Here is a 13,517-nt window from a genome sequence, read left to right as displayed (position 1 = left end):
AAAAAAGCGCACAGCCCCGTGCACATTCACCTAGGGGAGGAAGCCCCCTAGATCAGATCCGGGCTGAGTAATCATTGCAAAGCGCTGGGCTGAACCGCTTTAGATAAAACAGCGGGGAGACGAAAGGCACTCTGCCCATGCTCAGAGGCAGTCCCGCTGCAGCGAAGAGGAACAAACGAGGACTCCGGGGTAGAACGTTGGGGAGGCTGCTCGGCCACGCCCCTCTCTGGGTGGGAGGGGGCGGAGGAGGAGGCGGAAGTAAGGCCGGAAGCCGCCGTTGCTAAGAGCCGAGGGAAGCGGGCCCTTAGCAACGGGGAAGAAGCTTCGCCGGGCGAGCCGGGAGCGAGCGGCGGCGGAGGGAGGCGCCATGGCTCGTCAAAGCCCCGAGCCCTCCATGGGCAGGCACAGGCCGGCCTCGGAGCTGACTCAGGTGAGGGAAGCGAAGCCTCCCGGAGTCGTGGGTTCCAGAACCCTCGTTAGGTCAGAAGTTTCCGGCATTGCATGGGGGCTCGGCTGGATGACCCTCGGGGGTCCCTTTCGAGTCCATGACTCGCCGCCCTGAGTCCCTTCGACAAAACTCGCGCGTTATAGGCTCAGGCTTCTCTGGGCATGTGCAGAACGCCCTTCTTTCTCATATCTGAGGAGTTTGTTTTTTTTGAGGGCGGGGAGGAAGTTTCGACTGCCGCGCGCTTGCATGGGGGGGGGAAGGTGTGCAGAGGTTTCTCTGAGCATGTGCAGAGCGCCTTTCTCTCTCGCTCTCACCCACAGCGCCGCTGATGATTGATTTTTGGAGGGAGCTGCGTATGTAATTCAGGCTCCGAAGCACGTGGGTGTGGTAAAAAGGAAATTCTCTGAGCCTGTGCAGAGTGCCTTTCTGTCTCACTCAAACCGCAGCATATCCAAGATTTGATTTTGAGAGTGGAGTGGAAAACGTTCCTTATATGCATGTTTACTCTGCTGCTTAGGCATGTATTTAAAAGGTTGCGCTTCGACACACACACATACATACACACAGACTAGAGCTTCTCTGAGGATGTGCAGAGTGCCTTTCCTTCCACAACACATCCGAGATTTAATTTTGAGGGCAGGGAAGGGTTATCCCTTGTGCTTTTTTATTCTGGTGTTTTTGCATGTGAAAAGCCTTGTGTAAACAAAAATGTATTCAATCTGAAAATCATTACTGACACTTGCTTTCCAGAGTAAACAATGTTAGCAGAGTACTTTGGGAGCTGCTTTGGTTTGCAGCAGTTTTTGATATGAAGCTTTATGTTGTTTTCTGTACTGTATTGCATCTTTTGTTTTGTTTTTGTACACCACTTTGGATATTTAAAGGAAAACGTCAAGTGGTTTATACATATACCTAAATACAGCAAACTTTTTCATTCTTTCCAGCAATTTTTAAAATTCCATGTTGACAGTTGTTTTTAATGACAGTCTCAACTTTTAATGGTTGCTATACATCCCATTTATCAAGGTTTAGCAAGATCATCATTGCAGACTGTAGTATTGTTTGGCCTTCGAGTTAACCTCTTCTGAGTCAGTTGCAGTTACGTTGATGAGATAAAGTCTTTAGTAATTCCCCCCCCCCATTTTTATTACTTTTTATTTAAATGCCTAGTCCTCCTCACTCTGGGACCTTTGTGAAATATTCTCAAAATCACATCCAGTCTCCAAAGCTTTTTTTAAAAAATAAATCTTCATTTTCTTTCTGTGTAGGACATTTCCCATCTGCTGGCAAGTGTGTTTAAGCAGATGTATACTTCAGAGTTCATATCAGCGAACACAGTGGAAAATATGATCAAATCCCGTGGAGGAGACAATTCCCACCATGAGCAGTTTGTGAAAGAGTTGCAGAAGGTAATCTCTCCATTCAGTCCTGTAGACTCAGTGCTTTGATTTGAACCAGGAAAATGGGTTGTTTTGTGCCTGTTCGAAATGGAAGTATCTCGAAGAAATATATATATAAATTGAGACCAATATTATTTGTAACTTTGATCATGCCTGACCTACCTTCCGGGGTTGTTGTGAAGATAAAAGGGAGGGGAATCATGTACTCTGACTTGAGCTTCTTGGAAGAAAGGCTGGATATAAAAGTAATAAACAAAAGCCTCACTCAGCCACAAAGCAAGGCTCCTTCCCAGCCCTAGGTGGAGATGCCGGGGATTGAACCAGTGAATTCTGCAAGCAAAGATGCTCTGCCACTGAGCTATGGTGGCAGAGTAGGTCTTTAGCTGGCAGCAAAAACTCAATAAGAGCAAGACATATCTAGGAAGGAAACTCATATGCCAGGGTTGGAAACAGGACATGTTTGAGGTAGTCACCTTGTTTGTGTTTGCTCTGAGCATGTCGTCATCAGCAAAGGGCACTCACTGTCTTGGGAAATGGAGCTTCAGTCTATTCCTTTCATTTCATCTATTGAATTTCTATGGCACAAAGAGGCTTACAAACCAGGGCAGTCTGGAGCAGGTCGGGCGCCCTGGCGCTGAGGAGCGGAGATCGCTCCGGCGCCCTTGCAGCGCCCTGCCTGGCTTCCGCGCGGCTTTGCCACGCAGTGCCCCACCTCCCAGCCCGGCGCCACCAGGATCTTACCTAGAGCTGGCCCTTTTACAAACAATAAAGGAAAACATACTAGAACACCACAGCATAAATCATACGGAATAATTAACAAATCACCAGTAACAACAAATCACCTTCTATTAAACACTATTAACAAAACAACTTAAATAAGCTAAACAGCACAGCTACAACAAAAATCATATCCACAAAGTGTTACAGCACTCATAACCCACAAAAACAATATAGTGGTACCTCTGTTTATGAACGCTTCTGTTACGTGCGCTTCAGGTTACGAACTCCGCTAACCTGGAAGTAGCTGCTCCTGGTTGCCAACTTTGCCCCAAGATGCAAACAGAAATTGCGTGTCAGAAGTGTGCATATGCAGCGGGAGGCCCGATTAGCATAAGCACGCCTCAGGATAAGAACGGTTTCAGCTTAAGAATGGACCTCTGGAATGAATTAAGTTCATAACCAGAGGTACCACTGTATTAACATCATTAACAAACTAACAACTGAAAACAAACTTAGCACTGTGGAACTCACACACACACACACACAGAGAGAGAGACAGAGAGAGAGATACTCTACCCCCATGACTCTTAAATTTCCCCTCAGTTCATCGAAAGACACACATAAAAATGCTTTTGGCAGCAACTCCATTCTGAAGGCTGCTAGGGCTGGAGGGTGGGGTGGGGCAAGGCATGTGGAAAAAGCCATTGCCTAGTTGTCAGCACAAAGTCTCAGTCCCCTCATAGTCTATAGCTATCATGTTCTTTCATGGACCTATCCTCCATTAACCCTTTTTAAAAACTGTTGAAGCTAGTGGCTGTGAGATCATTTTGTGGCAATGAGTCTCACAGGTTAAATGTTTGGTGCATAGCACTTATTTCTGTTTGCTGTCAGTCTGTTTCCTGGTTAGCGTGATTGAAAAGGGTCTGAATGCTAGTAATGTCTAGTAATGAAAGAGTAATGTCTTGCGATTCCCTCTTTCCACTTTGATCATAACTTAACAAGCCTCATTTAAAAAGAAGAACAAATAATTTAACAAGCCTCTACACATGCACAAACTTAGTACAGTGGAACCTCGGTTTATGAACACCTCGGTTTATGAATTTTCGGTTTATGAACGCCGCGGACCCATCTGGAACGGATTAATTCACTTTCCATTACTTTTAATGGGAAAGTTCGCTTCAGTTTATGAACGCTTCAGTTTATGAACAGACTTCCGGAACCAATTACACCCATGTTTCAGTTTATGAACGCTTCAGTTTAAGTACTTCGCGGACCCATCTGGAACGGATTAATCCACTTTCCATTACTTTCAATGGAAAAGTTCGCTTCAGTTTATGAACGGTTACTCCGCGGACCGTCTGGAACAGATTAATCCACTTTCCATTACTTTCTTTTTTTTTTTTTCTTTATTGAAATACATTATTTGTACAAACAAGGAGAATAGAAATGAAGAAAACAAACATTAATAAATAACAAAATATAAAACATCAAACAAAAACAAAACAAAAATAATACATTTTTTCCAAGTTGTACATATTTTCTTATACTCCTATTTCCTATATCCCTCCACCCTGCCCACCACCCACCGTGCGTGGTTAGATACTTCCAGCCTTATTCTATTCTGCGCCTTTCATGTTCTTGCGTGCAATTGTATACCTGATTTCTTGTTGTGGTACTGTTATTGAACCTTTTTGTATCTGAGCCCTCATATGGCTTCTGCTACCGAGGGATTTTCCACCATTGTTCTTAGATAGTTTCTGTATTTCCCCCAATCTTTGTTTCTAACTTCCTCATTTATTCCTTTAACTTCAGCATTTTTTGTTGCTGAGTTATAATATGTAAACAATTTATTTTGCCAATCCTCTATGGTCGGTGTCTTATTGCTTTTCCAATTTGAACCAATTAAAGTCCTCGCTGCTGTTCCTGCGTACATTACTATATTTCTGTCTTTTGGTCGGATTTCATCGTGAAGCATTCCCAGGAGGAAGAGTTCCGGATTCTTTTTAAAGGAGTATCTGAGCATTTTTTTCAATTCCCTATATATCATATCCCAATATGGCTTGATTTCACTACATCTCCACCATATATGAATATAATTACCTGTCTCCTTTTTACACCTCCAACACTTTTCATCTGCTCCCTTGTACATTTTGGCCAATCTGTGTGGGGTTAGATGCCATCTATATTGCATCTTGATTAGGTTTTCTTGCAGATCGTAGCTTGGTGTAAAATACATATCTCTGTTCCAGAGTTTTTCCCAACTCTCGATCATTATTTCTTTTCCCAGATCCTGTCCCCAGCGAATCATTGAGGTCTTAGTTAATTCTTCTTTTGTTTCCCATTCCAATAGTAGATTATATAAATTTTTTATGTATTTGCTTTTGCCGATTGTTAGAATTTTATCAAATTTAGACATTTCCTTATTGAATCCTATCTTTCTATCTTTTTGAAATCTTTGATTTAGTTGGAAATATTGTAGCCAGCTGTTTAGAAGATGTTTTAATTCATTGTAGCTTTTTAGTTTTAATTTGCCCTCGTCTTCTTCTAATATTTCTTTGTAAGTTGGCCAATTTGTGCCCATATTACGTTTTTTGACTGCCACCACTTCCAATGGAGATATCCACTTGGGGATTTTTGTTTCTAAGATGCCTCTATATTTTACCCAGATTCTATAAATAGACTTCCTAATAATATTATAAAAGAAAATATTTTGGGGCCTTAGATTTTCTTGAAGTAAATAAAAGTGCCACCCGAATCCTAACCCATCCCCTTCCAGGTCCAATATTTCATCGTTTTTGAGGTCCACCCATTCCTTCATCCAAAAGAGGGCTGCTGAATCATGATATAGTTCCAGGTCCGGTAAGCCCAGGCCACCTCTGCTTCTGTGGTCTATTAGCACCTTATATTTTATTCTGGGTTTTCTGCCTCCCCATATGAATTTGGTGATATCCTTTTTCCATTCACTAAAACATTTCATTCCTCCTAGGATGGGTAGATTTTGGAAGTAATAATTCATTTTCTCTAAGACTGACATTTTAACCAACGATATTCGCCCTAATAAAGAGATTTTTAATTTTGTCCAAATTTCCATTTTCCTTTTAATCTCCTTCCAAATTTTAACATAATTTTCCTGAAACAGATCAATGCTTTTTGACGTTATTTGTATCCCTAAATATTTTATTTTATTTTTGATTTGAATACCAGTCAATTCTTGTAATTTTTCTTTTTCCTCTAATTCTAAATTTTTTACCATCATATTTGTTTTATTATAATTTATTTTAAATCCCGCCAACTTTCCATACTCCTCAATTTTTTCCAACGCCCTGGGTACGCTATTGATTGGGTCCTCCGTTGTTACAATAACGTCGTCAGCGAATGCTTTCACTTTAAACCTTTTTTGGCCTATCACCACCCCTTTAATTTCCTCTTCATCTCTTATATTTTTTAATAGCACTTCCAGCACTATTATATAAAGTAGGGGGGATAGGGGGCATCCCTGTCTGGTCCCTCTTTTTATGTCTATTTTATCCGAAAGGCCACCATTTATTATCAATTTCGCTGTTTGATTAGTGTAGATTGCATCTATTGCCCTTTCCAGGTTATTTCCTAATCCTACCTTTTTAATTAATCTATTCATAAAGAGCCATGAGACTCTGTCAAAGGCCTTTTCCGCGTCAATTGATATCACTGCTGCCTGTTTACCTCTATTGTTCTCCAAGCATTCAAAGATGTTTATGATGTTCCTGATATTATCTTTTGCCTGTCTACCTTTAACAAAACCCGCCTGATCTGGATGTATAATGTCTTTTAAAATCAAATTTATTCTATTAGCCAATATTTTTGCATATATTTTATAATCCGAATTTAATAATGAAATTGGTCTATAATTTTGCGGTAATTCTAAATCTGCATTTTGCTTGGGCAGCAGTGATACCAATGCTTCTTTCCATGATTCGGGTAATTTCCCATGCTCCATAATATTATTAAATAGGTCTTTTAATGGTTTTAATATTACTGCTTCCAGACATTTGTAAAGCTCCGCCGGTAGGCCATCCGGACCTGGTGCTTTGCCCCTTTTTATCTCGTTCAACACTGCTTTGATTTCATTTTCAGTGATTTCCTGATTTAATACTTCTATTTTTTCCGGTGGTATTTGGGGTGCCTTGTATTTTTCCAAAAACTTTTCAATCTCAATAATAGCCGGGTCTTCATTTTGGTATAACGTCCTATAATAATTTTCGAATTGTTTCATTATATCTTGGGGTTGATCAACAATTTCATCCTGAATTTTTAATCTATTTATAAGTTTTTGATTTTGACGTTTCTTTATTTTCCATGCTAATAATTTACTTGGTTTGTTTGCCCATTTAAAATTCCTATATTTCCAATATTGGATTTGACGTTCCATCTCTTGGTCTACCAAATTTTCATATTTTGCTTTTAAAATTATTAATTCTTGATTGATTTCTTTTCTGCCTGATTTGTATAATATTTTTTCTTTATTTCTTATTTCCTCCAATAGATTCACTTTAAATTTTTCTCTTTCTTTTCTTTGGAACGAATTTTGCTGGATTAGGTAGCCCCGTATCACCGCTTTTCCCGCGTCCCAAACCGTATTTATGTCTACCTCGCCATTTGCATTTGTATCGAAATATTCTTTCATTAACTTAAAGGCTCCCTGTACAATTTTTTCGTTGTTTAATAGGAATACATTCATCCTCCATTTCTTTGCGGCATATTGGTTTCTTCCCTTTATTATAATTTTGATTGGGTTATGATCTGCCAGGAGCTTAGGTAATATTTCTACCTTATTGACTCTAGAGATTAATTCCTTTGGTGTCCATATTGTATCTATTCTAGATGCCGTTTGGTGTACAGGGGAGAAATATGTATAATCTTTTTGTGTAGGATGTTTGAATCTCCAAGCATCAATCAATTCAAGATTTTGCATCATTTCTGAAAAATTTTTTGGAAGTTTGTTATCTTTTTTCGTTTTTTTACCTTTTGTTCTATCCATTACCGGGTCTGTCACTCCATTCATGTCTCCCATAATAATAATTTTAAGCCCTAAATAATCCAATAATTTGTTTTCCACTTTTTTGAAAAAGTCCACCTTGCTCCCGTTTGGGGCGTACAGTCCCACCCACAACCACTCTTCACCTTCAACCAGTGTTTTTACCATCACGATGGGAAAGTTCGCTTCAGTTTATGAACGCTTCAGTTTATGAACAGACTTCCGGAACCAATTGTGTTCATAAACCGAGGTACCACTGTAATATTTTCTTCTTCAGATTGGCTGTTGGTGCAGACTTACATGAACATTGCAAATCTCTTCCCACCCACCCACTGCCACCAATTTTGTAAAACAGGTGTTTGTGTCTGTTGCCTCCATCAAGACCAAATTACAATTGAGCACTATAAAAAATGCTTTGATTGCTTTACAGATGCCTCTGGGAACCTGTTGAAGGTTTATGCCCGCCTTCCGCAGCCTGGTGTTCTGCAAACATTTTGGACTACGGTTCCCATCAGGCTGTGCTGGCTGAGGTTGATGGGAGCTGTAGCCCAATACATCTGTAGTGCCACCGGGCAGAGGAAGGCTGCTTTACATTAGTAAATCAGCAGTTATCTGGTTGCTACATCAGGTCCACAAGGAATATAACGGCCGGCTGACAGAAGCAGACATGCTAGAAAGGCACATCATCCAGGCAAGGGCCCGAGCCGCAGTGGAAGAGGAAAGGATCGTGAACTTATATCAAATGGAGATTCCAGAGAACTACTCTCATATTAAAATGCCACCAGGTGAGGGAAGTGACAGTTTGAGTTCTTCTGGGGAGGCCTTTCCCTTGGTCCTGCCACCTTCACATGCTTCTTTGGTGAGAGCACAAGAGAAAGCCTTCTTGGTGACTGTTTCCGGTTGTAGAAATCCCTTGCCTGGGAGGCTGGGCTGGACCCTTCTTGGCTTTGCATTCTCCAGAAAGCAAATACATTTTTTTGCCTCTGGCAGGCCTGTGGCCACTAACTGGCTGTTGTGGCAGGAACTTCTAAGGGTCAGGGGTTGTGTGCTTTTAGAATTGTAGAGCCGGAAGGGATCCCGAGGGTCATCCAGTCCAACCTCCTGAAATGCAGGAATCTCAACTAGACTGCAGGCATGTCCAACAGGTAGATCGTGATCTACCGGTAGATCACTGGACGTCTGTTGTAGATCACCGGTAGATCAGTGGCTCCCCCCAAAGAAGCTAAAAAACTTTGGCTCCCCTAAAAAAGCTCAACATCTTTGCCCTGCACCCCTAAAATGACCTGAACCACCAAAAACAGGGCTTTCCTTCCTAAAAAAAGTTCAATGTTGCTTTCCTCTTCCCTAAAGAAGCACAACAACTTTGACCTGAACCCCCCCAAAAGGGGGTTAGATCACTGCCAGTTTTTAACTCTGTGAGTAGATCGCAGTCTCTTGGAAGTTGGCCACCCCTGAACTAGAGTATCCATGACAAATGGCCATCCAACCTCTGCTTAGAAACCTCCAGTGGTTTTAAGTATTTTCAGTGCTATTTTTAATAGGATTGCTTACTTTTTTAAAAAATATTTGTATTTATTGTATTTTTAGTTGTGTCTGTTTTAGTTTGTGCTGTGAGCCACTTTGTGTCCTGCACTGCATAAAAAGATGGGAATATGAAATCAATCATTATGCAGCCTCCTATTTTATCTCGACAGGCAAAGGGAAAATATTCCTTCTGGTTCACAGGGAAAAGGTTAATTTAATTAAGCAAAGCCACGGATTTGAGACAGATTTGGATTGGAGCATTACAAATTACTTATTTGACCCAAAATAGCGCTAAGGGGATTTTCAAGTTAACACACCTTTTTTTGGTGTTCGTGTGAGTTATATTGAAATGGTCACTATAAATGATAAACAACTGTCTGATGGGCTGCTGTCTTTCTCTAAAATTAACCTCTCTTTAAATCTGCATGCCATAGTGAGATCTACCTTCAGATGGTGTGTGGATAGCAAGCTTCTTAAAGACCATAATTTAATCTGCCCCGAAGATTATATCACGGATCCAGAAATAATTTCCCGAGCACCTAAAGGTAAGCTTTCGAGACTAATATGGCTTGCCAAGAATATGATTTAGGAATCACATGAAATAATTACACTATTTGAGATTGCTGTTTGTACTCCCCTGTTCCCTCCAAGCATCACAGAGTGGCTGGTGTGAAGTTACCCCTCTCAAGTTATATTATATTAGCCTATATCCATTTTATAGCTGTTTTACTGTTGCCCAAAGAGTCCTGGGAATTGTAGTTTGGTGAGGGTGTTGATAATTCCCAGGAATCTCAACCTCTGCTCATTGAGTTTTCAAACTTAATTGAGGAGAGAGGCTGTTTTATGCCTGTGACGGAGAGCAAGCTATATAGGTAGATCCTAGATAATAGAATTGTAGAGTTGGAAGAGACCACAAGGGTCATGTAGTCCAACCCCCTGCAATGCAGGAATCTTTTGCCCATTCATGACCCTGAGATTATTTTGCCCAATGTGAGACTTGAACCCATGACCCTGAGTGGTGCCACCTTGCTGCAAAGGTATAGCTATCTCTATCTATCTGAATGTACCCATGTCTTTCTGTCTATCTACACTCAGGGTAAATATTGGGACAGAGAGGGGAGAAATACCCAGGTTCAAAACCCTTAAGAAGAAGGTGCTCAAATTTTTATTTGTATTTTTAAAACTTGCTAGGTGCTTGATGGGGCATGCTGACAAATGGAGGGGAAAATGTATGCTCTCTGTTCTTATTAATAAATTAAAAGTATATCCTGCGTTTTTATCTGACAATTAGACCCTCAAGGCAAGTAATAACCATTTAAAACAGTGAGTATGTAACAGTCAGCTAAGATGAAAAGCCCAAGAATGAACAGCTGCGGTAATAATAAACAGGCAGAACACCATGCTGACAAGCACATCTAGATATAATGGTTTTCAGCTGCCACCTAGAGCCACAAAGAGAGGGAATCATCAAGGAGAGGGAGAGTTCTGCAGCGGTGCCACCACTGAGAAGGCCCCGTCTGACACATTGGGACTCTCTAAATATTGTGGGCAGGTACATATGATTGGAGGTGGCCTTTTAGGTATCCAAGTTCCAAATGTAGTGTTGGCTGCTTTTAAAACTTTTGTGTTTTTTTAAGAGAGCACTCAGCTCCCCGAAGAAGCAAAAAATAAAAAGGGTCACAAAATAGCACACGGGTACTATTTTAGTATTTCCTATGCAATATTCTTTGACTGCCCTGGAGAAAGCCGGAGCTAGCCATTTGGAGGACAATCACATTTTACAAGTCTGAGCCAGCCCTCTTTGTGGTGAAAAATGAAGAGGCATCACCTGGAAAGGTCTTCCAAATCACAGTGGAATTTGCAAGAAAAAGATTTCAGTGCTTTCAGACCTTCCCTTTTAATTGCAGATTCATCTGAGCCTGGCTACTTGCAAGAGATACTTAGCTTCAAACAGCATATATCTGACAAAGCAAATTCTCCTGCACTTGGGGAAAGCCAGCGTGTTAACAAGATTCTGGAAAATCTACCAGAAGTATCGTTATCCAGCATTACGTTTGAGTCTTCACCTTCTGCTATTTCGGATAAATTGAAGAAAACGCTTTCTAAGGTATCTATCTGTATGTGTTTCATTGCCTTTTTGCACACGTAGGCAAGCTGAAAACCTCACCCTCATTTTTGTATCTTTCCCCCACTCAAGGCTCATTAAACTACCCCATTCTTCCATCCTGTAAAGTGTTTCCACCACCTGCTTTCTATCTTATTCAGAACAACAGGAAAGAGCAGTGTTTTATTTGAATTTTGGGTGTACATACATCAGTTTATTTGTATGCCGGCTTTCCATAGTTGAATCTGTGCTCAAGGCGGCTTACAACATGAAGAAAATTACATAATTGCAAACATAACAAAAGTAGTCATGAACAATAAATTAAACATCGAAAAGTGCACAACCGAATTGAAACAATTTCCACACAAATCACAATAAGGTCTGAAATAAAGTCTTAATAACCGTAACAACAACCCTGCAACAACCCTCCCCCCCCCCAACAGTACCCCAGCCTAAGAGTCTGTTCAGCAGCCTCAGCTTCTGCTGATTCCCAGCCTCACCCTCCCAGGCCAGGTGGGAAAAGGCCTGTAAGGCAAGGAGCAGGTAGAGTTGCCAGACTCAATAGAGGACAGGACTTTAATTGCCCTGCTCTCTTGTTTTGAGTCTGGAAACCTTAAAGAGAAACCAGCAGACCCTTTGTTTAATTTCCAAGCAAAGGGTCTGCTGGTTTCTTTTTAAGGTTTCCAGACTCAAAAGAGAGCAGGGCAATTAAAGGCACAGAAGTCCTGTCCTCTATTGATTCTGGCAACCCTAGGAGCAGGTCTTCCAGGACTCACAGTCAAGATTTTTCTGGCCTCAGCTTTTGTAGCTGGAGTAAAGGTATGTAGCCAGTGAGACAAGGGTCTCTTTCTTTTAATATTGCAAATGTAACATGTTTGTAGTAGGAAAAGCAAATTCTGTAACCATAAGGGGCATAGTTCTGCTAATTAGATAAATAATTATGTGTATAAGTTATATAATCTAAACAGTTGCGTACTTAAAAAAAACAAAAAACCTCCAGCCATTTTGATCTGGGATGTTAAGTGGTTGTGAACTGTCCTAAGATCTATATGGGTACATTGCGGTATACAAATTTTAATAATAATAATAATATTGGTCCCTGATTAAATGGATAGTAGAACTGAGGCATATAATGGAACATACATAGAATGTTTAGAAGCAATAGGTTTATAAGATTTATAAGAACCGGAGTGATCAGTCAGGGAGAGAAGGTTATGGGATTCAAAGATCCAACCGGCTGAACTCTTGAGCCCTATCCAACCCCAACTATGAGCTGTGAAACTTGATCCTATACATGTCTTCACAATATGTCCCATTCAGTTCTATGGATTGAAGAGTACTCATAGGATTACAGCTTTTACCAGAAACTTCCTGTCAATTCCATTTCCATGTCTATCTTGGCATTCATGAGCACCAGAGACTTGTTTTGTTGAGTGTAAACTTCTAAAGCAAAAGTAGTGATCTTCCTCTTTCCGACAGAGAATGCCATGCTTCCCTCTGCAAAATGAGGTCAGCATATATGTTTATGATCAGTCTTAATGAAGGTGAGCGAATCCATCGTAAACCTGTATCTGAAAGCGGTTCCCCCCCCTCTTTTCCATCACATCTGCTGTCAGAAGAAGGATAGCCCCTCGCAAAAACCAACTTGGAAGAATGACATGACCAGACCCGAACGACAAAAAGACCGTGCTTACCTCCAGAGGCTGGAGGACCGCCACAACTTCCTGAAGAACCCCCGCTTTTTCCCGCCTAACTCTCTTTGTGGCGGCAAGTCCTTGATCTTGCCTCAGAAGAAGGTGCAGCGAATGATCGCAGGAAAGAAAAGGACCATGGTGGAAAGGTAACTGCGTTTTTCCTTTCAGAACAGATAAAAACAAATCATCTAAATTAACTAGAGCCAGCATTCCCAACAGCGATAATTATACCGAGCATTTACATCGCCCTTTCAAGCATTCAAAGCCATCGTGTTCATTCCCCCTACAGCTCTTAAACAGGTCTGGTAATGTCAGGTAAGATAGTTTGCTGTAGTTTTTAACACCTTCGTGGACAGTGAACACAGCTGTTGTCGAACCGGCATCTGTTCTGGGTGTGATGTGAAGGACTTCGCAGCTCCATGCCTCTCAAAGAAAAGGAATTGGCGCCGCCACTGTTCTTACCTGCTATGTGCAGCCTGTAATCACTCCCTGGTTTTTCTCATTGTCTCATTTCATTTCAGCGACTCCCAGTCTGTGCCTGTCTTTCTAGCAAACCCGCCGGCTGTTGTGTTTTCTTATTATGAAGTTGGGCAGGTTTATGAGGTAAGAGCTT

The 13,517-nt window shown here is 41.2% G+C and overlaps 1 protein-coding gene across 2 annotated transcripts in view; it reads left to right on the top strand.

Moving 5' to 3' along the window:
• Window positions 1-302: 302 nt before the first annotated feature.
• Window positions 303-13,517, top strand: part of DLEC1 (DLEC1 cilia and flagella associated protein) — a 52,596-nt gene continuing 39,381 nt past the window's right edge. The window contains exons 1-7 of one of the 2 annotated variants that reach the window (XM_060280932.1): window positions 303-430; window positions 1,717-1,857; window positions 8,211-8,367; window positions 9,541-9,651; window positions 11,014-11,213; window positions 12,827-13,050; window positions 13,426-13,507. In XM_060280932.1, the coding sequence (XP_060136915.1) occupies window positions 368-430; window positions 1,717-1,857; window positions 8,211-8,367; window positions 9,541-9,651; window positions 11,014-11,213; window positions 12,827-13,050; window positions 13,426-13,507 (978 nt within the window). In that variant the 5' untranslated portion in view covers window positions 303-367. Of the gene's footprint in view, window positions 431-1,716; window positions 1,858-8,012; window positions 8,368-9,540; window positions 9,652-11,013; window positions 11,214-12,826; window positions 13,051-13,425; window positions 13,508-13,517 lie in introns of those variants that run through there. The other variant, XM_060280933.1, reaches the window with a different exon arrangement.

Source organism: Zootoca vivipara, chromosome 12 (assembly GCF_963506605.1).
Source record: "Zootoca vivipara chromosome 12, rZooViv1.1, whole genome shotgun sequence".
NCBI lineage: Eukaryota > Metazoa > Chordata > Lepidosauria > Squamata > Lacertidae > Zootoca > Zootoca vivipara.
Note: the sequence above shows the minus strand (reverse complement) of the source record. Positions and strands in the feature narration are given on the sequence as shown.